The 27,969-nt window shown below is 62.3% G+C and overlaps 1 protein-coding gene across 1 annotated transcript; it reads right to left on the reverse strand.

The window, feature by feature from the left end:
• Positions 1 to 23: 23 nt before the first annotated feature.
• Positions 24 to 27,969, reverse strand: LOC133748684 (immunoglobulin superfamily member 1-like). The gene is made up of 26 exons (XM_062177617.1): positions 27,937 to 27,969; positions 27,741 to 27,774; positions 27,290 to 27,574; positions 26,842 to 27,144; positions 26,557 to 26,640; positions 26,189 to 26,239; positions 25,988 to 26,084; positions 22,882 to 22,979; positions 22,228 to 22,515; positions 21,822 to 22,124; positions 21,388 to 21,687; positions 19,711 to 19,836; positions 14,644 to 14,877; positions 13,930 to 13,958; positions 12,874 to 12,971; positions 9,448 to 9,545; positions 8,316 to 8,393; positions 7,572 to 7,622; positions 7,368 to 7,464; positions 3,591 to 3,688; positions 3,394 to 3,429; positions 2,937 to 3,224; positions 2,529 to 2,831; positions 2,096 to 2,395; positions 321 to 479; positions 24 to 213 (listed from the first exon to the last, which is right to left on the reverse strand). Exons 1-25 carry the CDS (start codon positions 27,967 to 27,969, stop codon positions 343 to 345), a joined length of 3,849 nt encoding a protein of 1,282 aa, XP_062033601.1. The 3' UTR covers positions 24 to 213; positions 321 to 342.

Raw genomic sequence — 27,969 nt, forward strand, 5'->3', positions numbered from 1 at the left:
TCTGGTACTGGGCGCAAGCTCCGTGTGCTTGGCTGGAAACGCGGGTTCTCAGGGCTGCGCACTGGGAACTGTATTCTCCAGAAACCAGCAAGAGGCTCCGTGAGGGCGGAGCAAAGCGGGAGGCGGGTGCGGATCCACATGCGGCCTGCAGGTGGCGCTGTCCCACCGGAGAGCCAGGCGGCCAGGGCACAGCCACAGGGCCGAAGTCCACAGCTGAATGGAGGAAGAGGCCCTGATAGCAGACAGCTCCCTGCACCAGACCCTGGTCCCCACTCTGCCCCAGACCCCCCCTCCCCCGCCCCAAGGGAGCGGCCTCTGACCCAGCGCTGTCCTCTCTCCAGGTCACTGCCGGCCTGCAGCCCGGGTCCGTCTCTGGCTGTACCAAGCCTCCGCCAGCAGCAGCCCGAGGCCCAGCAGGACCAAGCCCGCCACGCCCAGGCGGATGAGGTTCTCCACGGTGTGGTCCTGGGGCGCTGGGGCTGGGGGCGTGCACGGAGGGGTCACCGAGGCCGGCCAGACCCAGTCACCCAAGCCCCACCTCCCCGAGCAGCCTGAGCCCTGGGTCCAGCCTGTAGCTCACTCACCAGCGGGGGAGCCTGGCTGGGGGTGGGAGGGGCTGCTGGGCTCTGGTCCTCCTGAGAACAGGGAGGGGACATGAGGAGGAGGAGACCCCGCCCTCCCCATGGACTCAGCACTGAGGACCCGGGCCCACGGCTGGCGGGGGCCATCAGGGGCTCCTGAGTGTCAGACACAGAGGGGCAACGTCGAGGGCAGCCTCCCCTCCCCTCACCTTAGCCTGTGTACCTGCTGCTCCGCCCTCTTTATCTGTGGTCAACTAAGTCTTCAAGCACTTGGCCACAGCCACAATGGGACATACACACTCACACACACTCATACACTCATGCACACACACTCACACACACTCACACACACACTCAGACACACACTCACACGCACGCACACACTCACACACTCACACACTCAGACACACACGCACACACACTCACACAATCACACACCCACACACTAACACACACTCAGACGCACACACACACTCACACACACACTCACACACACTCACACACACTCACACACTCACTCACACACACACGTGTTCACTGAGTGGCGGTGCTGCCCGTGTGTTCCACAGTCAGGATTCCTAAGTGAGAAGACCAGGAACAACCAGGTCACCGTGTAGACCAACGGTGACTATGGACAGCTACAAGCACAGGACACCACTCCTCGCGAACATGGACACAGACAGCCAACATCACCGTGGACACTCCGCAGGGACACAGCTATGACGTGCGCACACTGACACAGGCCAGGCTGGGCAGGGATGGCGAAGGGAAATTTCCCTTCCCTCTGGGCTGATGGGAACTTGGTCAGGAAATCAGAGCCCAACCAGGGTCGGGGGAAGGAGGTCCCCACAGTGGCAGAAGCTCCACTGCTGCCCCTCCCACTGAGCTGTTCTTCAGGAGAGTAAAGGGTCCCGACCTCCCTGAGGGGTGTTACGGGGGCGGGGCTTGGGAGCCATGGCACCTGCAGGTCCCCCCCCTCCCCGGCCTGAGAGCCCAGAACTTGTGCAGGACTGGGCCTGGCTCTCCAGTTCTCTGACCTGAGGCAGGGCAGGGAGGGCGCCCCCTTGTGAGTGAGAAACAGCACCATGCCCTGAGCTCTGCTGTGCCCCAGGCCCGCGCTGGGTCTCTGCATCCCCACCTGAGCCGCCCCACCACACAGCCCACAGGGCCACCCTGCCCCTCTCCCCAGGGACCTGGGATGGGGGAGTCCCCGCCAGGGGCCGTGACCCGGGGCTGCGCACCTTTGTGTCTAGGGAGTGCCTCCATCCTCGTGGGCTCTGTGATTGGCCTGCACACCCAGCCCAGTTCCCATCCCAACTCCAGCGCCCTGATCCATCCCCCCCACTGCCCACCCAAACCCATTACCACAGAGGGTGACCCAGGCCCCAAGACTGAGAGCTCTGCTGTTGCTCACACCCTGGTGACCTCCCCCGGTCCCCTCCCCAGCCCAGCCCTCTCCTGGGGACAGCCCTGCACTGACCAGGACGACAGCAGGGACATGGCTGGGCCCTCACCTGACACCTCGAGCTGCAGGGAGTCGCTGGGCTGTGACCACAGGTAGGGGTCGGTGCTGTGGGCGCAGTAGCACCTGTAGGTTCCCCCGTGGGCCGAGGTCACAGGGCCCAGCATGAAGGTGGCCTGAGCAGCCATGGCCTGGCCTGGGACACGCAGGCGCTGGGGAGGGGCGCCTGAGCCCTCCCTGTGCAGGAGAAAGGTGTCCATCGCCTCCTGGGAGCCACAGCGCAGGGCCACCATCGCTCCCCAGGGCACCGAGGGCCCCGGCTGGGCCTGCAGGGAGGGTTTCCTGTACACTCCTGGGAGAGAGGACAGAGGTGTCGAGGGAGCATCCCACAGCTGGCTGGGTCTGAGCTGTTCACCGCCCACGCGGGGTCAGAGTTCCCGATTCCCCTGCCCCCACCCAGGCTCCCTGGGCACTGGGCCCCTCACCTGTGACCTGGAGCTCCAGGGGGTCGCTGGGCAGGGACCACACATAGTGCTCGGTAGTGTGAGCGCGGTAGCACCTGTAGATGCCCCCGTGGGTGCTGCTCATGGGGCCCAGGAGGAAGGTGGCCTGCCACTCCCCAACTCCCTGGGAAATCCTGGCTTCCTGGCTGTGCAGGGGGCTGGCTTCGCCCTCCTTCAGCAGATGGGCAGTGCCTGCCTCATCAGAGCCACAGGAGAGGGACACGTTCCCTCCTGACGCCACCACGGGGCTTGGCTGGGCTGACAGGGAGGGCGCCGGGAACATCCCTGCAGGGGAGGGCAGAGCCGTGTTGGGGTGGGGGCTGCCACATGTGCACCCCACTTGGCTTCCTTCTGTGAGCTGGAGCCTCTGTGGGCAGGGGACCCCCTTACCTGTTACCACCAGGATCAGGGGGACACTAGACTGGGAGAGGCCGAGCGGGGTCTGATACACACACCAGTACTGCCCTGAGTCGTGGGAGCTCATGGACTGGATGATGGCGAAGCTGGCCTTGTGTCTGGAGTCCTGCTGGGGCCGCATTTCCCAGGGCTGAGGGCTGTCCTCTTTATGCACACGATAGACCTCAGCCTGCAGAGACCCCTGGCACCAGAGGGTCACAGGGCTCCCCACGGTGACCAGGGGGCCTGGGTCAGCCCAGATGGAGGGCTTGGGGAGGGTCCCTGGAAGGGAATCAGAGCTGTAGATCCCGGGTGCCGCTCCTCCCCCGCCCCATTATCCAGCTCCACTCCCAGCCCCTCCCAGCCATCACCATCAGCCCAGCCCCCCCCGGGCTCCTTAACCCTGAGCTGCCTGGGCCCCGGGGCTGAGCCAGGTCAGGGGAGGACTCACCAGCCTGTGCCCCATCCCCTGGCGCCCGGCACAGCCCTGGAAGAGAGGTCCCCGTGAGAGCTGCTCCCCACTCCCCACCCCTGCAGAGACGCCCAGGCCCGCCCTGGTCCTCTGAGCCCTGGGGTCCCAGCTGGGGCAGGGCGCTGTCCCCTCCCGCACCTGTGAGGGGTCCCATTCTCCCCGTGTCCCCGGCTCACCCAGGCAGAGGAGGGCAGTGAGGGCTGGGGTCTGGGCCCCGCCGCCCATGGTCCCTGTGGAGCAGAGCAGCTGTGAGGGGCACAGGCCCAGAGCCCGGCTGGAGATGAGCGGGGAGACGTCACGGGTTCCTCATCTGGGGCCTCACAGGAAGGGAGCAGCCCCTCCCCGACCTCCCCCTGCTGTCCCTGAGGACAGGGCCCAGGACACAGCGGGCACTGAGGACAGCTAGGACCAGGCCTCCCCGTCTCCTCTGCCCCCTGCGCTGTGCCTGCCCGGCCTCTCTTCCCCACTCCAGCCCCACCCAGGGGTGCCCCTCGTGGGCGGGGCCCAGGAGCTGCCCTGTTAGAGTTCTTGGTTCTCTCTGCACAGGCCGGGTGGCCCGAGGCAGGCACTTCCCTTTCCTGAGCTGCTGAGTGCAGATGTGGGGGCTGGGCCCCGTGGGGAGGTGACGGAATCTTCCAGGCCTCTCAGAACTGTCAGGAGCGGATGAAGAAGGCAGACACTGCAGGGAGTGGCTGAGCTGCAGCCCAGCGGTGGCTGTGGCAGGTGCAGGAGGGCTGACAACAAGGGACATGGGCCTGGGGTGGGGTCCTGCTGGAGGCTGCTGTGCTGGGGCCTGATGAGGGCTTGAGGAGGGGAGAGTGTCTGGGGGCGGAGGCCCCGAGCTGCCCCGGGAACTGAGAGCATGGGGGTGCCCTAGCCCCAGGCCAGCCGGTCCCGTGCCCCACATCCTGTGCTGGGTTTCTCTGATGGAGGGGGACTGGGAGCAGGGGACTGGGCTCCTGTGGACCCTCACTCCGCGTGAGGCTGGGGTTCCCAGCACCTGTGTCCTGAGCCCCCCACGGCCTCTCCTCCCCTGATCTGAGCACCTGGGCTCCGTGCTCCTGGAAGACACGGGGGTGACGTCGTCCCCCAGCGTCTCTGTGGTGGGGAGATGCCCGATCCTCCCCTCTCTGGGTGGCCGTGGCCGCAGCACTCCGGTCTCAGTGTCCCTCAGTGTCCCTTCCAGATTCAGACGTGGGGACAGCACCGTTTTGGTAGGCAGCGCTCCTCACAAGTCCCTAGCAGCGCCCGCCGACCCCAGAGGTGAATCAGAAGCGGTCTCGGGTCCCAGACAGAATGGAAGACCCCATCCTCAGCCGTGTTTGGGGGTGGAGCTCTCAGCTGCCTGCTCTGGGGCGGGGCCCCACGAGAGAACACACGGTGGCTCGTCACAGCGTCGGGTGCAAAGGCACCGGCAGGCACCTGTCCTTTCCTTAGGCTGCGTCTGGTTGAGAGGAAGTCCCCCTCCCAGAAACAGGAGCTGGCAAAGCGTGCATTCAGTGGCGTTCACATTAAAGCCACACAAATGCTAGGAATACCTCTGTCCTCGCTCCAGGAGGAAGCCCCACACCATGCAGTGGGCAGCCCTGCAAGCCCCGCCCAGCCCCAGGACTCTGTGGGCTCCCAGCCCTGGGTGTTTCTGGGAACGGTGCTACCCAGGGCCTTTGTGTGTGGCTGCACCCCCTGCCGCACCCATCCTGACTTCACGGCTTCCTGGGCTCAGCAGAGTTCCCACGGAGCCAGGGACCCACCTCCCCGAGCCCCCATCCCCGGTGCACATCCGGCTCCTGTCCCTGGCTGGCCGTGCTTGGACGGATGCCTGTGCACACGCAGTCCCTGGATGGTTGTCAGAGCCTCCCCCTGGCCCTCGGCGGTGAGAACCCTCCATGGAGCCTGCACTCAGCACACTGGCGAGCGCTCGCCTGACCCTGACCCTTGTCAGGATGTGGGTGGACAGGAGCGCCTGACTCCGTGCAGGGGGTGGGCTGCCCCGTGCTGGGCCGACGCTGGGTCTGGTGCTTTGAGGAACTACGAGCCTCTTGCCACAGTGGCCGAACCATTGCACATCCAGCCGCATCTCAGGGCTGCGATTTCCCCACACCCTAACCACACTCTGCCTACTTTGTCTTGAGGAGTGAGCAGCGTGGTGGGCATGGGGGTGCCTCTCTGTGGCATTATTTTCACTTCCCTTCCCTTGTGCTGAGTGAGTTGCTCCCTTGCTTTTCCTGTTGTGGCTTCCAGATCTTTACATCATCTGTCATTGTCTTTCTGGCCCTTGAGAGCTGTCCATGGTACACAGAGTTCTGAAATTTGGGGATGATCAATGCAGCCATTTTCTCGTTTGTTCCTTGTACTTTTGGAATCACAGCTAAGACGCTGTGATGAAGTCTGAGGTCATATTTACCCAGGTGTTTCCTTCTAGGAGTGTTTAAAAAAAATTTTTGTAAACTCTGATTTATTTATTTGCGATGTAGAGACATAGAGGAAAGACAGCAACAGAGATTTCCCACCTTCTGGCTCACTCCCCAGATGGCTGGACCAGGCTGGAGCCAGGAGCTTCTTCTAGATCTCCCATGTGGGTGCAGGCCCCAAGCATTTGGGTCATCCTCTACTGCTTTCCCAGGCGCATTAGCAGGGAGCTGGATCAGAAGTGGAGCAACCGAGATTCGAACTGGTGGGCATACGGGATGCTGGCGCTTAAGGTGTTGGTTTTACTCCCCAAGCTACGCTGTGGTGGGGTGGAGTCCCAAGCCCCTTAACTGGAAACACTGGTGCAGAATCCACAGTGCTCTCTCCATCCCACCTCCCTGAACTGTGTGGGAAACACAGACTTGCACCGTACAGACATGCAGAGTAATCAGCCACCAGAGGAAGCCGGGCAGGCATCCGCACTCTCCCAGAACACCGGGTGCTGCCATCCGCCAGAGCCGCTGTGCTGTGGGGTTTACGTTAGGCGAGCATTGAGAAATCCAGATGACCTTGAACTTTCCAGGCCTGAAGAAACCCTGCACACACTTTCTGTCTTTCACTTCTGAGTGCTCCCCTCGGAGGGCGGAATCCCACGGTCATCTGGGATTTTACCTTAGAGTTTGATGAGCCACAAGTTTTAAAAAATATTTATTTAAAAATCAGAGTTACAGAGAGAAGGAGAGAGAGAGGTATCCATCTGCTGGTTTAATCCCAAATGGGCCCTCACAGCTGGAGCTTGTCTGATCTCCAGCCAGGAGCCAGGAGCCAGGAGCCAGGAGCCAGGAGCTTCTTCTGGGTCTCCCAGATGGATGCAGGGGCCCAAACACTTGGGCCATCATCTACTGGTGTCCCAGGCCATAGCAGAGAGCTGGATTGGAAGTGGAGCAGCCACAACATGAACCCGCGCCCGCACGGGATGCTGGCACTGCAGGCGGCAGCTTTTACCCACTAGCCAGAGCACCAGCCCAGATCCATTACTTCTGACCTCCCACATCTGACCCCACGTGTCATCACCTCCCTTGGTGACTGGAATGTTCAATCCATCTTGAGTGACAGGTGTCCCGCCCACGTCCTGGCCCACTTGCTGAAGGTCAGGGGAACAAATCCCGGCGTCGCCCTCTCGGTGGGCGGCTGTGCCCGCCCTCCTGTGGACACCCAGGGCCACTGAGCAACGTGTGGTCCCTGGAGAGCAACAGCACAGAACTGCAGGGAGCCCGCAGGGCAGGGCTGCGGGAGGCCGGAGCCCCTTCCCAGAATGCACGTGGGAGCCGGGGAAAGCAGCACCGCCCCCGGCCCACCCGGGTCCCTGCCCCTGAGCAGGATTCCTGCAACCCCAGGTGAGCTCCGCCCGCTTCCCGCGGCTTCTCACCGCGCATGCCCGGACTCCCCCATCCCCCGCCCCCAGGGCACAGCCTCTCTGACACAGTGCTGTCCTCTCTCCAGGTCACTGCCGCCCTGCAGCCCGGGTCCTTCTCTCGCTGTACCAAGCCTCCGCCAGCAGAAGCCCGAGGCCCAGCAGGACCAAGCCCGCCACGCCCAGGCGGATGAGGTTCTCCACGGTGTGGTCCTGGGGAGCTGGGTCTGGAGGCAGTGCATGGAGGGGTCACCGAGGCCGGCCAGACCCAGTCACCCAAGCCCCACCTCCCCGCAGCAGCCTGAGCCCTGGGTCCAGCCTGTAGCTCCCTCACCAGCAGGGGAGCCTGGCTGGGGGTGGGAGGGGCTGCTGGGCTCCGGTCCTCCTGAGAACAGGGAGGGGACGTGAGGAGGAGGAGACCCCAGTCTGTCCCCACTCCTTGATTTCGGGCCCTCACAGTGCCTGACACAGCTCAAAATGGCCCTCGGGTGAGCCTCCTCCACGTCACTCTTTTGGGCTGCCCTGTGCTCTGGGGCCACCAGCTGAGCTCCACAGGGGCTGATACTGGTGTGTGGACACATGTCACACCCAGCATGGAGGCCACCAGGGGAATTCCGCAGGGGCTGGACCACATGGACCCACAGCCTGGCGAGTTTCTCCCTACAGGAGCAGGTCTGGGGCCCACCCTGGGCCACAGCCAGGCCCCACTACACCTGAGCAGTCTCTCTCCTGGTCTGAGAGGCCCATGAGCCCCCGGGGTGTGAGGCCCGTCCTGGGCAGGGTCCTGTCCAGCGCTGCACCTGCTCCAGCCCCTGTGGGAGCCCGGACAGGGGCTGCCGGCCAGGGCGCTGGGCAGACCCCGAGTCCCTGTGTGACCCCGTCAGGCCTTCTGCAGGGACCACCGAGGGCCCTGCTAGGTCAGGAGGGTAGAGGGGCAGGTCTGCACGCTGGCTCCGCCCACATCCTTTTCCCTCCTGCCCTGCAGGTCCACCGCCCTCACTCTGGGTGCCTGGTCCAGGAGCCCAGGCCCCTCACCCAATTCCCATCTACGCCTCCTCTCAGCGTCCCCGTGACCTACCCAGCTCCTGCTCAGCTGTGGCTTCCTCACTGTCACCCCAGCCCCAGGGCGTCACTGGGCTCTGACCAGCCAGCAGCGCTGAGGCAGACACAGCGGTAGCGCCCCACGTACACCTCAGCCATGAGAGGATGCAGAACGTGGCCTTGTGTCCGGGCTCCAGGGGCATCGCTCTGTCCCAGGGCTCTGGGATTCCCTCTCTATACAGACGGTACTCCTGGGCCTCCAGGGTCCCCAACACCACAGGGTCCCAGGCCTGCCCAGGGCGATCACAGAGCCTGGCTCAGCCCGGAGGCTGGGTCTGGGGAGGGTCCCTGGAGGGAAACCAGAGGCTGGGTCCCAGGACCACGTCCCCTCGAGGCCGGGACCCTCCCAGACGCCCTCCGCACCAGACAGGGCTGCTGTCCCCCCCCCCCCCCCCCAGCTGCCCGGGGTGGCCCTGTCCATGGCGGGGACCCGGCACGGTGGGGGCACACTCACCTGCCTGCACTCGGGTCCTGGGGCCCGCCCGGCCCTGGAGGAGAGCTCCCCGTGCGCGGTTGGCCCCGACCCTGCGCAGGTCCTCTCCTCCCCGGGGCTCCTGTGACTGGGGTCTCCAGGGAGCAGGGCCTGGCTGGGGGCGGGGCGGGGTCCCTCCCAGACCAGGGGCTCCCCTCCCCGTCTTCCAGTCTCCCCATCAGTGCAGGACCACGAGGCGGGGTCAGGCGTCCTCCTTGCCGGCCCCGGCACAACGCCCGCGGGACAGACACACAGCGGGTGTGGACGCTCGCAGGCTGGGTCCTCCCAGCATCGCAGGGCGGTTCCGTCCGCACCCACAGGACGGGGACCTGCACCCACCCAGCCAGGCCCTCAGTGCCCCAGGATGGGGCCGGCACAGGCTCCCTGCAGGGCTGGGGGCCCCGACCCCGCCCTGACCCGGGGAGGCGCCCTCACTCCGCTCCCCCACACACCGCCTCTGCCCTGACCTTAGCTCCCTGTGTGGGCGGGAGACGGACTCTCCCTGAGGAGGCCTCGCGCAGACGCACACCGACTCTGGACTGCGCAGGCGCACAGCAACACGTGACTGCGCAGGCGCACACTTACACATGACTGCGCAGGCGCACACTTACACAGGACTGCGCAGGCGCACACTCACACAGGACTGTGCAAGAGCGCAGCGACATGCGGCGCTCAGAAGCTGCTGAGGGGATGCGCGCGTGCTTGTCGCTGTCTTCGTGGAGGACGATGCGGGTCCTTGTACGAGACGTGAGCCTGACTGCTGCTCCGCGCGGCCCTGCAAGTCCTCGCCAGAGCAGCTGGGCGAGAAGGAGCCACAGAAAGCGTCCGAATTGGGAAGGAAGAAGCCACGTCGGCTCTCTTGGCTGATGACGTCATCTTACTGAAAGACAACCTCTCTTTGCTGATGACGTCATCTTACCTAAAGACAACCAGACGGCTCAACCAGAAACTGCCCTCGCTGGTCACCGTCAGGTCGCAGGACCGCGGTCCACACACGAACCCCCGTCAGCGCTCCCAGGGAACCCCCACAGCTCCACCAGCAGAGCCCAGACATCCAACACCTGGAGGGGATTCCTTCCCTGCAGGTGGGGAGAGCAGAGACCCCGCGTGGGTTCACAGCCACGTGCAGCCCCGGAACAGGGGGTCAGGCCGAGGGGCGCAGGCGCGGGCGGCCCTGGGAGGCCACTGTGCCATCCACATGCAGGGCCGACGGGGGAGGGAACGGGGGTTCCGTGTCCCCCGTGGTAACGCCTCGCGGCCGTGGAGAGACTGGGACTCCGCACGGCACCGCCCCGTCTGGTAAAGGGAGCGCGGGCTTCCTCTCCTTCCTGAGCTACAGAAGGGCAAGGACCGCGGCCGTCTCCCTGCAGGTGCAGGAGGGAGGGTGGGGGCGGGAAGGCGCGTGATCTGTGTCCCAGGAAGTGAGGGCGAACAAGGCCCCCACCCGTCTGCCCGGCTCGTGCTCCCAGGGCCCTGAGTCCCTCCGTGCCTGGGAGCACTCGCCTTGGGGAGCGGACAAGGCTGGATCTCAGAGACAGCGTCGGGACCGAGGCAGGGCCGCTCTGGCTCCGGGGGTCCACACCTGGGGCTGGGTTTCTTCTCCTGTCCTGGGGCACAGGGACCGGCTCACCCCGAGCCCCCCCAACACGAACTCTGTCCAAACCCCGACCACCGATCTCGAGTCAAACCCTGGCGTTGTGAGGATGAGGCCAAAGTTCCCTCGGCTTCTCCCGGGGCGGGTTGGGGGGTCCTACTCTGAATTTCCCATGAGTTTCTGATCTTCTATTTTTAAATTCTGAAAACTTGGGAGGCAGAGAGAGAGAGAGTGAGCGAGCTCCACCTGCTGGGTCACTCCCCAAATGCTCGTGATGTCCGGGGTGGAACCGGACCAACGCTAGGGATCAGGAGCTCCATCTGTAATGCCCAGTTCAGTCGTCCCCAAAGGCCACCAAGGAGCCGATACCGCTGTAAAGCACACGAGAGTTTATTACAGGTCTGGCCTGGTCTCTCAATCAACACCGATGCAGCGGGTCTGAATTGAGAGCCCTGACCCTTCAGTTAACAGGGTTTTTATAGGGTTTTCAGAGCCATTCTATACATCATGGTACCATTTAGCAAATCATCTCATCCCGCGGGAAATTCAAAGGACATATCCTAGAATTGGTTAGTGCATCCAGCGGTGAGAACGGACCTGCTAAAGGTGGTTGGGTGGCTTTGGGGTTGATGCCTTTTGAATTGATTGGCCAAAGCATAGGGTCCGAGCTGCTGGGGTGTACGTGCCGAACTGCAGGGTCTCGGGTAGCTATCAGTCACCTTATCTGCCCTGAGAAGACACCAGGGACTCTAGGTATTTCTCTGTTATCTGTTAATCGGTTATTGCTATGAGTTTATTGCAAGGTGAGCTCATTTATTTACTTCTGGCTTAGGGTTCAGAGCCTGGTCAGGCCCAATTTACAAGATGGAGGCCTAATTTAAAATAGTTAAACCTTGGCTGGTGCCGTGGCTTAACAGGCTAATCCTCCGCCTTGTGGTGCCAGAATACCGGGTTCTAGTTCCGGTCGGGGCACCGATCCTGTCCCGGTTGCCCCTCTTCCAGGCCAGCTCTCTGCTGTGGCCAGGGAGTGCAGTGGAGGATGGCCCAAGTTCTTGGGCCCTGCACCCCATGGGAGACCAGGAGAAGCACCTGGCTCCTGCCATCGGAACAGCACGGTGCGCCGGCTGCAGCGTGCCTACGCGGCGGCCATTGGAGGGTGAACCAACGGCAAAAAGGAAGACCTTTCTCTCTGTCTCCCTCTACTGTCCACTTTGCCTTTCAAAAAAAAAAATAGTTACACCTTGATTCAGGCTCAGGTCTCACACATCCACACCCCGCATGCAGGAGGTAGGAACCCAGTTACCCAACCCGGACCATGACCAGGGAGCTGGACCCAGACCTGCAGCTGGGAATCGAACCCGGGCCTCCCTTTGCATCGTGGGGCCTTTGCTTCCTCAGGAGGTCGGTTGATCTCGCTGAGGGTTCAGCTGCTGTGGGTTCTGCTACCCGTGGAGGGGCTCCAGTGCCCTTTCTGCGGTCTCCCAGTTCCCCCAGGGGCTGGGTGCCCAGCAGGCGGCAGCTCTCCAGTGCACGCTGTGGGTGTGCAGGTTCCCACGCCACTCGGTCAGACTCAGCCTCGTGCTCTCGCGCAGGCCGTGGGTGTTGGGTTTTCAGGACTTTGCTTCCAGATCTGCAGGTGCAGGCTCCCCGCGTGTGGCCGGCTGGGGTGGTGACCGGAGCTTTTCCTGGAGGTCCGAGGGCCCTGACTGCTCTCTCTCCACAGCACCCTCTCTCTGGAGCTCTGTGGAGACCTTGGTTCCAAGCCCCCTCCTCAGGGGACTTGGGGCGGGGTCTCTGTTCCCTAGGAGTTGCTAAACCCCATCAGGGCCAACCTCCTGGGCAGCGTCTGCCGAGTACCCGCGCTTCCATTCCCACTCCAACCAGAAGGCTTTCAACTAAGCTTTCGTCTCCACCACTGGCTGCTTTATTTCTGTCCCTTGAGACCAGATACTTATGGAACAGTTTCTAATGTGTCCTGTTGTGTGTGCACGTGTGTGTGTATTTGTGCCTGCATGTGTCTCTGTGGGGGGGGGTGTGTGTGTGCCTGTGTCTGGGTGTGGGCATTGTCTGCATGTGTGTGTCTGCATGTGTGTGCACGTGTGTGTGTATTTGTGCCTGCATGTGTCTCTCTGTGGGGGTGTGTGCGTGCATGTATGTGTGTGTGCCTGTGTCTGGGTGTGGGCATTGTCTGCATGTGTGTGTCTCTGTGTGTGTGCACCTGAGTGTGATGCGTGTGTGCGTGTGCTGATGGGCGCAGCAGTCCTGTGCGCGCCCTGACCAGCACTTCCTCTCGCGCAGCTCTGTGCCCAGCGGAGGTCAGCACATCGTGGCCCAAGGACCACAGCCGGCCTACGGCCTCTCTGTGGATGGCCTGTGGACTAAGCGTGTTTTTGTGTTTCTGAGAAGAATTGAAAGAAGGCTGTCCCGGGCTGTGCGGACACACTGTGACACGCAAACTTCAGCTCTCACCTGGTTCTCTGGGTCTTGTCCACGCTCCAGCCAGTGCACCGCTCTGCTGTCCCCAAGCCCTCTTGGCGCAGCTGACCTCCTGTCCCCAGGGATACAGCCTGGGGGACAGCAGAGGACGTGAGAGAATGGGGGAGGGGCGAGAAGCCATTCTCGTTTCATCCTTGCCCAAGTCACAAGGCCCTCTGATGTGTTCCCACGCTCCTCTGCACACCGCTGCTGTGGACAGGGCCCTGGACAGCCAGCGCGAGCCTCTGGACACAGTGGGGCTGAGAGACAGCTACCTGTGACCACAGCTCCAGGGCACCACTGCAGGCCGCCACACCTGGGGGCTGCCACAGTGGTGACCACAGAGACGCGGGAGTTCCACACCAGAGCCAAGGTTGCCCAGCACCCCTGGCATCAGCGCTATGGCAGGAGCCTTTTCCCTCTGGGCTCACTGGAACTTTATCCAAGAGGATGTTGGAGGAGGAACAACATGGCAAGGGAATGCTCTGTCCTGGCCTCACCCCAGACCCTGATCCACGGCCAGGCAGGGCTTGTCACAGAAGCCTGAGGGAAGGGGTGAGGGCAGCACACTTTCTCCTTTAAAGAATAGTTACTTTGGCCGGCGACGTGGCTTAACAGTCTAATCCTCCACCTTGCAGCGCCGGCACACCGGGTTCTAGTCCCGGTTGGGGCGCCGGATTCTATCCCGGTTGCCCCTCTTCCAGTCCAGCTCTCTGCTATGCCCTGGGAAGGCAGTGGAGGATGGCCCAGGTGCTTGGGCCCTGCACATGCATGGGAGACCAGGAGAGGCACCTGGCTCCTGGCTTCGGATCAGCGAGATGCGCCGGCCGGTGCGGCCATTGGAGGGTGAAGCAACGGCAAAAAGGAAGACCTTTCTCTCTGTCTCTCTCTCTCTCACTATCCACTCTTCCTGTCAAAAAAAAAGAAAAAAAAAAGAATAGTTACTTTGATAGCCAAGAATAGATACTTTGATGTAAACATGACACTTAAATACACACACACACACACACAGTGGAAGAGCTAACCCAGGCCAGTTAACGTGTGCCTTACCTCACAGACGTATTTCGTGCTGGGAGCATCTGAAACAGTTTTAAGCGGTGTCAGCTGCCCATGCAGTGAGCGTTATTAACTACAGTCGCCATGACGCACACTACACCTCTAGACCTCTTCTCCCACGTGATTCTGTAGCGCTGCTCTCTGACCTGCGGATCCCAGCACCCACGCCCTCCCCTGGTGACCACCACGCTGCTCCCCGAGTCCCTCACAGCCCACACCTGAGTGACTTCCCGCATGGGTTGTCCTCTGTGCCTGGCTTGTGTCACTTCCACAGTGTCCGCAGGGCCTCGGTTTGCTGCAAACGTCCGATTTCACTCGTTCCCCGGCCCAGTCTTATCCACCGTGAGGACGCCATGCTTCAGGACCCATTCGCCTCGGTTGATGATGACAGCGATGCGAGCTGCGCCGCAGGAAGGCGGGTGGCAGGTGTCTGAGGGTCTCCTCTCCCGTTAGGTCCTGCCCTGTGCCCGACCTGCTCTAGGAGAAGGGAGCCGTGGGGGTCTGGGCCCGGAGGGCTGGTGCAGCCCAGGATCCCTTCTCTGTCCCTCACTGTGGCGGACACGTGAGCCAAGGAGCCGCCCACGCACTCAGGGAGTGGGCGCCGTCGAGAAGTAAAACCAGGGAGCATGCGTGGTTCCAAGGGCTCGAGGGGCCAGGTGGGCAGAAGGGGGAGCTGCCCTGTAGAGAGAAGGTTAATGGTGGACGGACCGGAACTGCCAGACGGGCTCTCCGGGAACCCGGGAGCCTCGGGCGCGGGTCTGGAGACCCCAGGCCCCTCTTCCGGAGACCTGCAGAGTTCAAACGTGCTCTTCCGGAAACCCGGGAATCTAGGGCTCGCGTCCGGAGACCCCAGGCCCCTCTTCCGGAGACCCGGGGAATCCAGAGCGCTCTTCTGGAAGCCCCGCACACCCTCTTCCGGAAACTCGGAGAGCCCGCACTTCTCTTCCGGAAACCACAGACGCGCTCCTCCGGAAAGCAGGGGTCCCAGACGGCTCCTCCAGCTACGCGGGCTGGGCTGACCTTGGTTTAGAGCTCCAGTGGAGGCATGGCCGGAGCAGGTGCGTTGCGCTCCACGTCTCAGGCGTCGGTTGCACGTAAACTTCCTTCCATGTGGAAAGTGCAGAGGAGGAAGGGTGACGCTCCTTTGGGAACCCGGTACCCCAGCTCCGCAGCACAGCCACGCTCGTGGGTCCTCTGGGTCCCTGCTGGGCGGTGGTGGGGACAGCTCTTTTCTCCCATCTTCTGCATAGTGACCCATCACCCAGTCCTGTCACACAGCTTCCCAGGGCGGGGCGTCCTGGAGAGTTTTTGGCCATGGTCCTCAAAACTGTCATCAAGGTCAAAACCAACAAGGGAATGAGAGGGCCTAAAGAGACAGAGAGAACCAGAGGCAGTGTGAGATCCTGGAGAAGATAAAGGATTAGCTTACAACACAGGAAATCTAAATAAGCCATGGACTAGTTGAGCTAAGGATGCTGGGAAGAAATGTGCCATATTAACCTACAATGCTAACGGGGAGCTGGGTGAAGGGTCTATAGCAACCCCATGTGGGAATTTCACATTTGTTCCCTAAAACCATTCTAGAAGTCTATTAAAAATCAGGTAAAATTCCACATGAGGGCCAAAGACCTTGGCTGTCTCCTTACCCGGCACCTCCAACTCTAGGGCAATACTGTGGGCTGCCCAGGCTGATGCTCTTCGATTGGCGCTGGTAACACCCCGGGGTATTGTATCCTGTAAGTCTTCCCTAATTCACTCTGGTAACACCCTGCAATGTTGTATCCGTGGGATTCCTCCCTACTTGTTACTGGTAACACCCTGCAGTGTTGTATCCGTGGGATTCCTCCCTACTTGTTACTGGTAACACCCTGCAGTGTTGTATCCGTGGGATTCCTCCCTACTTGTTACTGGTAACACCCTGCAGTGTTGTATCCGTGGGATTCCTCCCTACTTGTTACTGGTAACCCCTGCAGTGTTGTATCCGTGGGATTCCTCCCTACTTGTTACTGGTAACACCCTGCAGTGTTGTATCCGTGGGACTCCTCCCTCCGTCGCGCTGGTAACACCCTACAGTGTTGTATCCTGTGAATCCTCACTCTGTTGGCACTGGGAACACCCTACAGATGTAACCGTGGTAGTCCTCCCTATGTCGCACTGGGAACACCCTGCAGTGTTGTAACCGTGGGAGTCCTCCCTCTGTCGGCACTGGGAACACCCTGCTGTGTTGTATCCGTGGGAGTCCTGATGAATCAGCCTCCTTCTGCAACCCCAGTTCCTTCTCCACACCTCGTGTGTGGCTTCCCAGGATCTCCTGTTGGTACAAGTAAGATACAGGGGGTTCCTGGCACGGGATCTTCACACTCCCACTCCAGGGAATCACGGAACCTAGTATGGCAGATATGATAGGAATAGGAAAATTCCTTGGAAGAAAATACAGCCTAGACTTCGATGGACTGTCAGAGAGAAACCATTTGTTCCCGTTCTCGGGGAGGGGGCGGGGCAGAAATAAATTAAGATGAGAGGCCTATCATTACTTTCTCTTAAAATACTTATAATTTTGTTTGAAAGGGAAGAGAGAGAGAGGGAGAGATCTCTTGTTTGCTGGTTTAACCTCCAAATGCTGGCAATACCCCAGGCTGTGCTAGGCTGTCAGGAGCCTGGAGCTGCAGCCAGATCTCCCTCCTGGGGGCAGGAACCAAGCACTCAGCCACTGCCTGTCTCCTAGGGTGCGCAGTAATGGAAGCCACCTCAGAGGTAGATCTGGACCTGACCCAGGCACTCTGCTGTGGGCTTCAGGCATCCCAAGCAGGGAATTAACCACTTTACCAAACTCCCAGCCTATAATTCTGTTCTAAACAGTGTTAATGAAACGCTGTCATTTGTGGAGACATGGGTGTCACTGGAGAACGTTTAGTGAAATATGCCTTCCCAGGAATCCAGTGTAAGTTCTCCCTTCTACGCAGAAGTTGGAAAAGTTGATCTCATAGTAGCAGAGTAGGATGGTGATCACTGGTGCTGAAAGGGTCTGGGGGAGACACGGAGGGAGGTTGGTCCACGGGTCCCAAAGTGAAGTCAGATAGAGGAATGGCTCTGTCTGCACAGCACAAGGAGGCAACTGTCGCTCACATAACCTGTTCTATGTTTCTACAAAGAACTCGAGGAGAGGAGCTGGGGCCCCAAACGCAAGACATGATGAGATGGGAACGCCCTGGAGTGATCAGCACACCTTCGAATCCCACGCTGCGCCTCCTACATCATTATGTGTTCATTTAAAGGGAAAAAACAGGTGGCAAAATGTTGTTGGTATTTGTGTCTTCCTTCTTTCTCGAGCTGAAATTCACATAGCAGAGATTACAGACCTCACAGAAATTTATCTCACTGCTGTAGCTCCCTCTCACATCCACTGTGTCGTGTACCACCAGCACCTGACACAAACATCTTCATTCGCGGAGACAGAAACCCCAGACCCACTCAGCAGGAACCTGCACGCTCCCTCCCCACGCCCGAGTCCACGTCCTGCCCTCTGAATCTGCACCCCGGGCACCTCTCAGAGCAGAAGCAGACCATGGTGTCTGTGTGACACCGCCGGATTTCTGTATTGTCATATCTTCAGGCTTCCTCCACGACTGTCCAGACCCTCATTCTCTCCTAACAGGAGAGTATCAGCCGTGTCTACAAATACCACCTGTTGTTCACACATTCACCTGTTGTGTGTATTCTGGTTGCTTGCATGTTTGGGCTCATGTGAATGAGGCTGCTCTGAGCCGTGGAGCAAACAGCTGCCTGAGCTCCTGCCTCAGTCCCTGTGGTTATACACGCAGGAGAGGAATGGGTGGATTGTAAGGTAATTCCGAGAAACAAAGACTTCCTTCTTTATTGAGCTGAAATTCACATGACACAAAACCAGCTCTTTAAAGTGTGTTGTTCGCTGACATTTAGTACATTTTCAATATGTACAACTTTAACTTTTTTAAAAAATTCATTTATTTGAAGGTGTTAGAGACCTAGATAGAGACCGAGGCCGAGAGAGAGAGAGAGAGAGAGAGAGAGAGAGAGAGAGAGAGAAAGTCTCCGTCTGCTGGTTCACACCCAAATGGCCACAAAGGCCAGAGCCAGGACTATCCAAAGCCAGGAGCCAGGATCGTCTTCCCCATCTCCCACGTGGGTGCAGGGGACCAAGGACTTGGACCGCCTTCTGCTGCTTTCCCAGGTGCATTAGCAGGGAGCTAGAGCAGAAGTGGAGCAGCTGGGACTCAAACCCACGCCCCTATGGGGTGTTGGCCCTGCAGGCCGGGGACTTAATGTGCCGTGTACAATGCTGGCCCCATATGAACTCTTCCAGCTCCATTGTCACCCCCCCAAATGTCCCTCCCTCCCTAAGCTGCTCCCAGTCCCTCCTCGTCCCTAAATTACCGCTTGGCTTCCATGGCGTTTGCAGTTCTGCTTCCCCGGGAATCCCTCCCCACGCCCCACTGCTCTGCACTCTCAGAGGGCGGTGCTGGCGCTTGGAGAAACCACGCCACTGGCTCAGAACCACACTGAGACCACGCAAGCCCGGTCTGGAAGCTGGGGACATCTCCGTCCAGATTCGGAGCTTTCTACTCTGCAAGGGGCGAGCGCTCTGTCCTGGCACAGTTACAACCACTAATACAGGCCTGCAAAAGTGTGACTCGCGCTTTGTACAGGACAGAGGGTGGGCCGTGGGGACAGTGCCAGGAGCAGGATTCAGCCCGGGCTGTGGGAGGCCGGAGGCACGAGCCAGCAGCCTGGGTGGAGTCATTCAAGCCGCCAGCCCTGCACAGGGATTCCGCGTTGAAGCCCTCTGTTCTCAGCCGGCCCCCGACCTGGGGAGGCGCCCACCTCACGCTGGCTCCCCTTATCCCCGGGTTTCTCTGTTGGCCCCTCAGCACCGAGCCTGACCACAGCGCTGTGCAGAGAGCGAGGGGAGTGTGCCAGGTGCCCCAGGACGGTGTGAGGCAGACACACCCGGTGCAGGTGGGGCCTCCCCTAGAGGCAGGGGAGGATTCCTTGTACCTGGTGCCCTGACTAGGAAGTAGCACTGCCTTCACGCAGCAGGAACCCGAGGGCACAGCAGGCCGTGACGAGGGGGCCGCCGGCACCGAAGCCAGCTCTGGGCGTCTCTTCCCAGCCCGCATCACCGACCTCACAGGGGCCCCTGGAGGGTGGCCGTAGTGACGGCCATCGGCAATGCCACAGAAAGCATGCTTGTATCAGAGCGGCCGGCAAGCGGGGCCCAGACACCAACCCGTCAGCTCCCGGGCACTGGTTCCTGCTCGTGACGCTTCTGAGCCACCAACCCAAGGCGTCCCAAGCCCAGGGAAGGACTGGGGGCCTGAGAGGCCGTGAGCGTCCCGTGTGGGATGGACCTCGCCCACCCTGAATCCGATTTCGCTCGTTTATTCTGGTACTGGGCGCAAGCTCCGTGTGCTTGGCTGGAAACGCGGGTTCTCAGGGCTGCGCACTGGGAACTGTATTCTCCAGAAACCAGCAAGAGGCTCCGTGAGGGCGGAGCAAAGCGGGAGGCGGGTGCGGATCCACATGCGGCCTGCAGGTGGCGCTGTCCCACCGGAGAGCCAGGCGGCCAGGGCACAGCCACAGGGCCGAAGTCCACAGCTGAATGGAGGAAGAGGCCCTGATAGCAGACAGCTCCCTGCACCAGACCCTGGTCCCACTGTGCCCCAGACTCCCCCTCCCCCGCCCCCAGGGAGCGGCCTCTCTGACCCAGCGCTGTCCTCTCTCCAGGTCACTGCCGGCCTGCAGCCCGGGTCCTTCTCTGGCTATACCAAGCCTCCGCCAGCAGCAGCCCGAGGCCCAGCAGGACCAAGCCCGCCACGCCCAGGCGGATGAGGTTCTCCAGGGAGTGGTCCTGGGGCGCTGGGGCTGGGGCGTGCACGGAGGGGTCACCGAGGCCGGCCAGACCCACTCACCCAAGCCCCACCTCCCCGAGCAGCCTGAGCCCTGGGTCCAGCCTGTAGCTCACTCACCAGCGGGGGAGCCTGGCTGGGGGTGGGAGGGGCTGCTGGGCTCTGGTCCTCCTGAGAACAGGGAGGGGACATGAGGAGGAGGAGACCCCGCCCTCCCCATGACTCAGCACTGAGGACCCGGGCCCACGGCTGGCGGGGGCCATCAGGGGCTCCTGAGTGTCAGACACAGAGGGGCAACGTGGAGGGCAGCCTCCCCTCCCCTCACCTTAGCCTGTGCACCTGCTGCTCCGCCCTCTTTATCTGTGGTCAACTAAGTCTTCATGCACTGGGCCACAGCCACAATGGGACACACACACACACACACTCAGACACACACACACTCAGACGCACACACTCTGACGCACACTAACACACTCATACACACTCACACACTCACACACACTCACACACACTCACACTCGCACACACACTCACACACAACTCTCACACACACTCACATGCACACACACTCACACACACACACGTGTTTTCTAAGTGGCGGTGCTGCCCCTGTGTTCCACAGTCAGGATTCCTAAGTGAGAAGACCAGGAACAACCAGGTCACCGTGTAGACCAACGGTGACTATGGACAGCTACAAGCACAGGACACCACTCCTAGCGAACATGGACACAGACAGCCAACATCACCGTGGACACTCCGCAGGGACACAGCTATGACGTGCGCACACTGACACAGGCCAGGCTGGGCAGGGATGGCGAAGGGAAATTTCCCTTCCCTCTGGGCTGATGGGAACTTGGTCAGGAAATCAGAGCCCAACCAGGGTCGGGGTAGGAGGTCCCCACAGTGGCAGAAGCTCCACTGCTGCCCCTCCCACTGAGCTGTTCTTCAGGAGAGTAAAGGGTCCCGACCTCCCTGAGGGGTGTTACGGGGCGGGGCTTGGGAGCCATGGCACCTGCAGGTCCCCCTGCCCCGGCCTGAGAGCCCAGAACTTGTGCAGGACTGGGCCTGGCTCTCCAGTTCTCTGACCTGAGGCAGGGCAGGGAGGGCGCCCCCTTGTGAGTGAGAAACAGCACCGTGCCCTGAGCTCTGCTGTGCCCCAGGCCCGCGCTGGGTCTCTGCATCCCCACCTGAGCCGCCCCCACCACACAGCCCACAGGGCCACCCTGCCCCTCTCCCCAGGGACCTGGACCTGGGGGAGTCCCCGCCAGGGGCCGTGACCCGGGACTGTGCACCTTTGTGTCTAGGGAGTGCCCTCACCCTCGTGGGCTCTGTGAGAGGCCTGTGCACCCAGCCCAGTTCCCATCCCAACTCCAGCGCCCCTGATCCATCTCCCCCACTGCCCTCCCAAACCCATTACCACAGAGGGTGACCCGGGCCCCGGGACTGAGAGCTCTGCTGTTGCTCACGCCCTGGTGACCTCCCCCGGTCCCCTCCCCAGCCCAGCCCTCTCCTGGGGACAGCCCTGAACTGAGCAGGATGACCGCGGGGACAGGCCTGGGGCCCTCACCTGACACCTCGAGCTGCAGGGGGTCGCTGGGCTGTGACCACAGGTAGGGGTCGGTGCTGTGGGCGCAGTAGCACCTGTAGGTCCCCCCGTGGGCCGAGGTCACAGGACCCAGTGTGAAGGTGGCCTGAACAGCTTTGGCAGAGCCCGGGACACGCAGGCGCTGGGGAGGGGCGCCTGAGCCCTCCCTGTGCAGGAGAAAGGTGTCCATCGCCTCCTGGGAGCCACAGCGCAGGGCCACCATCGCTCCCCAGGGCACCGAGGGCCCCGGCTGGGCCTGCAGGGAGGGTTTCCTGTACATTCCTGGGAGAGAGGACAGCGGTGTGGAGGGAGCATCCCACAGCCAGCAGGGTCTGCAGCTGATCACCGCCCACGCGGGGTCAGAGTTCCCGATTCCCCCTCCCCCACCCAGGCTCCCTGGGCACTGGGCCCCTCACCTGTGACCTGGAGCTCCAGGGGGTCGCTGGGCACGGACCAGGCTTGGGGCTCAATAGGATGAGCGCGGTAGCACCTGTAGATGCCCCCCTGGGTGCTGCTCATGGGGCCCAGGAGGAAGGTGGCCTGCCATTCCCCAGCCTCCTGGGAGAACCTGGCTTCCAGGCTGTGCTGGGGGCTGGCTCTGCCCTCCTTCAGCAGATGGGCAGTGCCTGCCTCATCAGAGCCACAGGAGAGGGACACGTCCCCTCCTGACGCCACCACAGGGCTTGGCTGGGCTGACAGGGAGGGCGCCGGGAACATCCCTGCAGGGGAGGGCAGAGCCGTGTTGGGGGGGCTGCCACCCCGTGCACCCCACTTGGCTTCCTTCTGTGAGCTGGAGCCTCTGTGGGCAGGGGACCCCCTTACCTGTCACCACCAGGGTCAGGGGGTCACTGGGCTGGGAGAGGCCGAGCGGGGTCTGATACACACACCAGTACTGCCCTGTGTCGTGGGAGCTCATGGACTGGATGATGGCGAAGCTAGCCTTGTGTCTGGAGTCCTGCTGGGCCCGCCTTTCCCAGGGCTCAGTGCTGCCCTCTTTATGCACACGATAGACCTCAGCCTGCAGAGACCCCTGGCACCAGAGGGTCACAGGGCTCCCCACAGCGACCAGGGGGCCTGGGACAGCCCAGATGGAGGGCTTGGGGAGGGTCCCTGGAAGGGAATCAGAGCTGCAGATCCCGGGTGCCGCCCCTCCCCCGCCCCATTCCCCAGCTCCACTCCCAGCCCCTCCCAGCCATCACCATCAGCCCAGCCCCCCCCGGGCTCCTTAACCCTGAGCTGCCTGGGCCCCGGGGCTGAGCGGGGACAGGGGAGGACTCACCAGCCTGTGCTCCATCCCCTGGCGCCCGGCACAGCCCTGGAAGAGAGGTCCCCGTGAGAGCTGCTCCCCACTCCCCACCCCCGCAGAGACGCCCAGGCCCGCCCTGGTCCTCTGAGCCCTGGGGTCCCAGCTGGGGCAGGGCGCTGTCCCCTCCCGCACCTGTGAGGGGTCCCATTCTCCCCGTGTCCCCGGCTCACCCAGGCAGAGGAGGGCAGTGAGGGCCGGGGTCTGGGCCCCGCTGCCCATGGTCCCCGTGGAGCAGAGCAGCTGTGAGGGCCACAGGCCCAGAGCCCGGCTGGAGATGAGCGGGGAGACGTCACGGGTTCCTCATCTGGGGCCTCACAGGAAGGGGAACAGCCCCTCCCCGACCTCCCCTTGCTGTCCCTGAGGGCTGGCCCAGGACACAGCGGGCTCTGGGGAAGGCTGGGACCAGGCCTCCGCCTCCACTGCCCCCTGCGCTGTGCCTGCCCGGCCTCCCTCCCCCACACCAGCCCCACCCAGGGGTGCCCTTCGTGGGCGGGGCCCAGGAGCTGCCTGGTTAGGGTTCTGGTTCTCCTGCACAGGCCGGGTGGCCTGAGGCAGGCACTTCCCTTTCCTGAGCTGCTGAGTGCAGGTGTGGGGGCTGGGGCAGGGGGAGGGGGTGTTGGAGGGGGGCTGGATCCCATGTGGAGGTGAGGGAATCTTCCACGCCCCTGGTGCTGCCGGGAGCAGATGAAGAAGGCAGACGCTGCAGAGGTGTGGCTGAGCTGCAGCCCTGCTGTGGCTGTGGCAGGAGCAGGAGGGCCCACAACAGGGCACCTAGGCCAGGGGTGGGGTCCTGCTGGGGGCTGTTGGGCCGAGGGCCCTGGTTGAGAGAAAGTCCCCATCCCAGAAACAGGAGCTGGCAAAGCGTGCATTCAGTGGCGTTCACATTAAAGCCACACAAATGCTAGGAATACCTCTGTCCTCGCTCCAGGAGGAAGCCCCACACCATGCAGTGGGCAGCCCTGCAAGCCCCGCCCAGCCCCAGGGCTCTGTGGGCTCCCAGCCCTGGGTGTTTCTGGGAACGGTGCTACCCAGGGCCTTTGTGTGTGGCTGCACCCCTGCCGCACGCATCCTCACTTCACGGCTTCCTAGGCTCAGCAGAGTTCCCACGGAGCCAGGGACCCACCTCCCCGAGCCCCCATCCCCGGTGCACATCTGGCTCCTGTCCCTGGCCGGCCGTGCTTGGACGGATGCCTGTGCACACGCAGTCCCTGGATGGTTGTCAGAGCCCCCCCTGGCCCTCAGCGGTGAGAACGCTCCACGGAGCCTGTACTCAGCACACTGGCGAGCGCTCGCCTGACCCTGACCCTTGTCAGGATGTGGGTGGACGGGAGCGCCTGACTCCGTGCAGGGGGTGGGCTGCTCCGTGCTGGGCCGACGCTGGTCTGGTGCTTTGAGGAACTACGAGCCTCTTGCCACAGTGGCCGAACCCTGCACATCCAGCCGCATCTCAGGGCTGCGATTTCCCCACACCCTGACCACACTCTGCCTGCTTTGTCTTGAGGAGTGAGCAGCGTGGTGGGCGTGGGGGTGCCTCTCTGTGGCATTATTTTCACTTCCCTTCCTGTTGCTGAGTGAGCTGCTCCCTTGCTTTTCCTGTTGTGGCTTCCAGATCTTTACACCATGTGTTCCTTGTCTTTCTGTTCCTTGAGAGCCGTCCATGGTGCACAGAGCTCTGAAGTTTGGGGATGATCCTTTCAGCCACTTTCTCCTTTGTTCCTCGTTTTTGTAATCCCAGCCAATTCCCTGGGATTTAGTCTGAGCTCATATTTACCCAGGAGTTTATCTAAGAGTTTAAAAAAAATTTTTTTAAAGACTGACTTATTTATATCAGAGGGAGAGATACAGAGAGAGACAGAGACAGGTTTCCCATCCACTGGCTCAGTCCCCAGATGGCTGGGCCAGGCTGAAGCCAGGAGCCAGGAGCTTCTTGTGGGTGTCCCACGTGGGTGCAGGGCCCAAGCTTGGGGCATCCTCTGCTGCTTTTGCATGCTCTTTAGCAGGGAGCTGGATCAGAAGTGGAACAGCCAAGACTTGAACTTGTGGCCATATGGGATGCGGGCACTGCAGGTGTTGGCTTTTTCCCTGTGCTACACTGTGGTGGGTGGAGTCCTCAGCCCATTAATTGGAAACGTGGGAGAAGTATCCAGACGCACCCTCCACCCCGCCTCACTGAACTGTGTGGGAAACACAGACGTGCAGGGTAGTCAGCCACCAGAGGAAGCCGGGCAGGCATCCGCACTCTCCCAGAACACCGGTGCTGCCATCCGCCAGAGCCGCTGTGCTGTGGGGTTTATGTTAATTGTGCACTGGGAAATCCAGATGACCTTGAACTTGCGTGCCTGAAGAAACCCTGCACACACTTTCTGTCTGTCACTTCTGAGTGCTCCCCTCGGAGGGCGGAGTCCCACGGTCATCTGGGATTTTACCTTAGAGTTTGATGAGCCACAAGATTTTAAAAATATTTATTTGAAAATCAGAGTGACAGAGAGAAGGAGCAAGAAAGGTATCCATCTGCTGGTTCACTCCCCAATGGGCCCTCCCAGCTGGAGCTCGGCTGACCCCCAGCCAGGAGCGCAGAGCTTCATCTGAGTGTCCCACGTGGGTGCAGGGGCCCAAGCACTTGGGCCATCTTCTGCTGCTTTCCCAGGCCACAGCAGAGAGCCGGATCAGAAGTGGAGCAGCTGGGATGCAAACTGGAACCCACAGGGATGCTGGCACCACAGGCGGCAGCTTTTACCCACTAGCCACAGCGCCGGCCCGGATCCATTAATTGTGACCTCCCTCATCTGACCCCACGTGTCATCACCTCCCTTGGTGACTGGAATGTTCAATCCATCTTGAGTGACAGGTGTCCCGCCCACGTCCTGGCCCACTTGCTGAAGGTCAGGGGAACAAATCCCGGCGTCGCCCTCTCGGTGGGCGGCTGTGCCCGCCCTCCTGTGGACACCCAGGGCCACTGAGCAACGTGTGGTCCCTGGAGAGGAACAGCACAGAACCGCAGGGAGCCCGCAGGGCAGGGCTGCGGGAGGCCGGAGCCACTTCCCAGAATGCACGTGGGAGCCGGGGAAAGCAGCACCACCCCCGGGCCACCCGGGTCCCTGCCCCTGAGCAGGATTCCTGCAACCCCAGGTGAGCTCCGCCCGCTTCCCGCGGCTTCTCACCGCGCATGCCCGGACTCCCCCATCCCCCGCCCCCGGGGCACAGCCTCTCTGACCCAGCGCTGTCCTCTCTCCAGGTCACTGCCGGCCTGCAGCCCGGGTCCTTCTCTCGCTGTACCAAGCCTCCGCCAGCAGCAGCCCGAGGCCCAGCAGGACCAAGCCCGCCACGCCCAGGCGGATGAGGTTCTCCAGGGAGTGGTCCTGGGGCGCTGGGGCTGGGGCGTGCACGGAGGGGTCACCGAGGCCGGCCAGACCCACTCACCCAAGCCCCACCTCCCCGAGCAGCCTGAGCCCTGGGTCCAGCCTGTAGCTCACTCACCAGCGGGGGAGCCTGGCTGGGGGTGGGAGGGGCTGCTGGGCTCCGGTCCTCCTGAGAACAGGGAGGGCACGGTGAGGAGGAGGAGACCCCGGCCTGCTCCAAACTCCATGCTTCCCAGGCTCTCGTCTCGCGATGGTCCTCGAGTGAGTCACCCACACATCACTCTGTGTTCTGGAGCCGCCAGGCGAGCTCCGCAGGGGACGGTCCACATGGCACCCACAGCCCGGCAAGCTTCTCCCTACAGGAGCAGGTCCGGGGACCACCCTGGGCCATGGCCAGGCCCCACTGGGCCTGATAGTCTCTGTCCTACTCAAATAGACACCCCGGGGTGTGAGGCCCGTCCTGGGCGGGTCCTGACCAGCACTCACCTGCTCCAGCCCCTGTGGGAGCCCGGACTGGGCTGCCGGCCAGGGCGCTGGGCAGACCCCGAGTCCCTTTGACCCCGTCAGGCCCTGCTGGGTCAGGAGGGTAGAGGGGCTGGGGCTGCACGCTAGCTCCGCCCACACCCTTCTCCCTCCTGCCCTGCAGTCCCACCGCCCTCACTCTGGGTGTAAGGTCCAGGAGCCCCAGGCCCCTCACCCAATTCCCATCTATGTCTCCTCTCAGCGTCCCCGTGACCTACCCAGCTCCTGCTCAGGCTGTCACTTCCTCACCTGTCACCATGAGCTCCAGGGCATCACTGGGCTCCGACCACACAGAAGGATTCTCCCTGTTGGAGCCATAGCATCGGAACGCCCACCTGCGGCCGGGAGTCACGGGGCCCACAGGGAACAGGGCCTGGGACTGCGCGCCGGGGAGTGGCTCTGAGCTCTGGGTCCTGGCGGCCAAGGGTGCCCCCTCCTCTGTCAGAATGAACCTGTGGAATCCCAGCTGGGAGCGGCACTGGAGGGTCACACTGCCCCCTGCGGTCACCACGGCACTGGGCAGGGCTGAGAGGCTGGGCTTGCTGTGGGCTCCTGGGAGAGGAGGAACAGCCGTGTGAGGTGTGGCTCACCCCCCACGGTACCCCCAGGCTGGGCTGTGCTATGAGAGGGGGACCCCTGGGAGCAGACCCCTCCCTGAGGGCACAGGCTGTGGGCTGGGACCCTGCGTGATCCTCACCTGACACCCGCAGCTCCAGGGCGTCACTGGGCTCTGACCAGCCAGCAGCGCTGAGGCAGACACAGCGGTAGCGCCCCGCGTACTCCACAGCCATGAGAGGGATGGAGAACTTGGCCTTGTTTCCGGGCTCCAGTGGAATCTGTCTATCCCAGGGCTCTGGGATTCCCTCTTTATACAGACGGCACTCCTGGGCCTCCAGGGTCCCCTGACACCACAGGGCCACAGGCCTGCCCAGGGCGATCACAGAGCCTGGCTCAGCCCAGAGGCTGGGTCTGGGGAGGGTCCCTGGAAGGAAACCAGAGGCTGGGTCCCAGGACCACGTCCCCTCGCAGGCTGGGACCCTCCCAGACGCCCTCCTCACCAGATAGGGCTGCTGTCCCCCCAACCCCCAGCTGCCCAGGGTGGCCCTTGTCCCATGGTGGGGGACCCGGCACCGTGGGGGCACACTCACCTGCCTGCACTCGGGTCCTGGGGCCCGCACAGCCCTGGAGGAGAGCTCCCCGTGAGAGGTTGGCCCCTGCCCCTGCGCAGGTCCTCTCCTCCCCGGGGCTCCTGAGCCTGGGGTCTCCAGGGAGCAGGGCCAGGCTGGGGGCAGGGGCGGGGTCCCTCCCAGACCAGGGGCTCCCCTCCCCGTCTTCCAGTCTCACCAGGCAGAGCAGGACCACGAGGGCGGGGGTCAT

This window comes from Lepus europaeus, chromosome 19 (genome assembly GCF_033115175.1).
Source record: "Lepus europaeus isolate LE1 chromosome 19, mLepTim1.pri, whole genome shotgun sequence".
Taxonomy (NCBI): domain Eukaryota; kingdom Metazoa; phylum Chordata; class Mammalia; order Lagomorpha; family Leporidae; genus Lepus; species Lepus europaeus.

Coding starts and splice junctions, on each gene's coding strand:
- LOC133748684 (XM_062177617.1), bottom strand. CDS start 27,969: ATGACCCCCGCCCTCGTGGTCCTGCTCTGCCTG. Junction 9,546..12,873: donor GACAAGACCCAGAGAACCAG/GTGAGAGCTGAA, acceptor GTCTCGTACAAG/GACCCGCATCGTCCTCCACG. Junction 2,396..2,528: donor CCTGGAGCTCCAGGTCACAG/GTGAGGGGCCCA, acceptor CCTCTCTCCCAG/GAGTGTACAGGAAACCCTCC.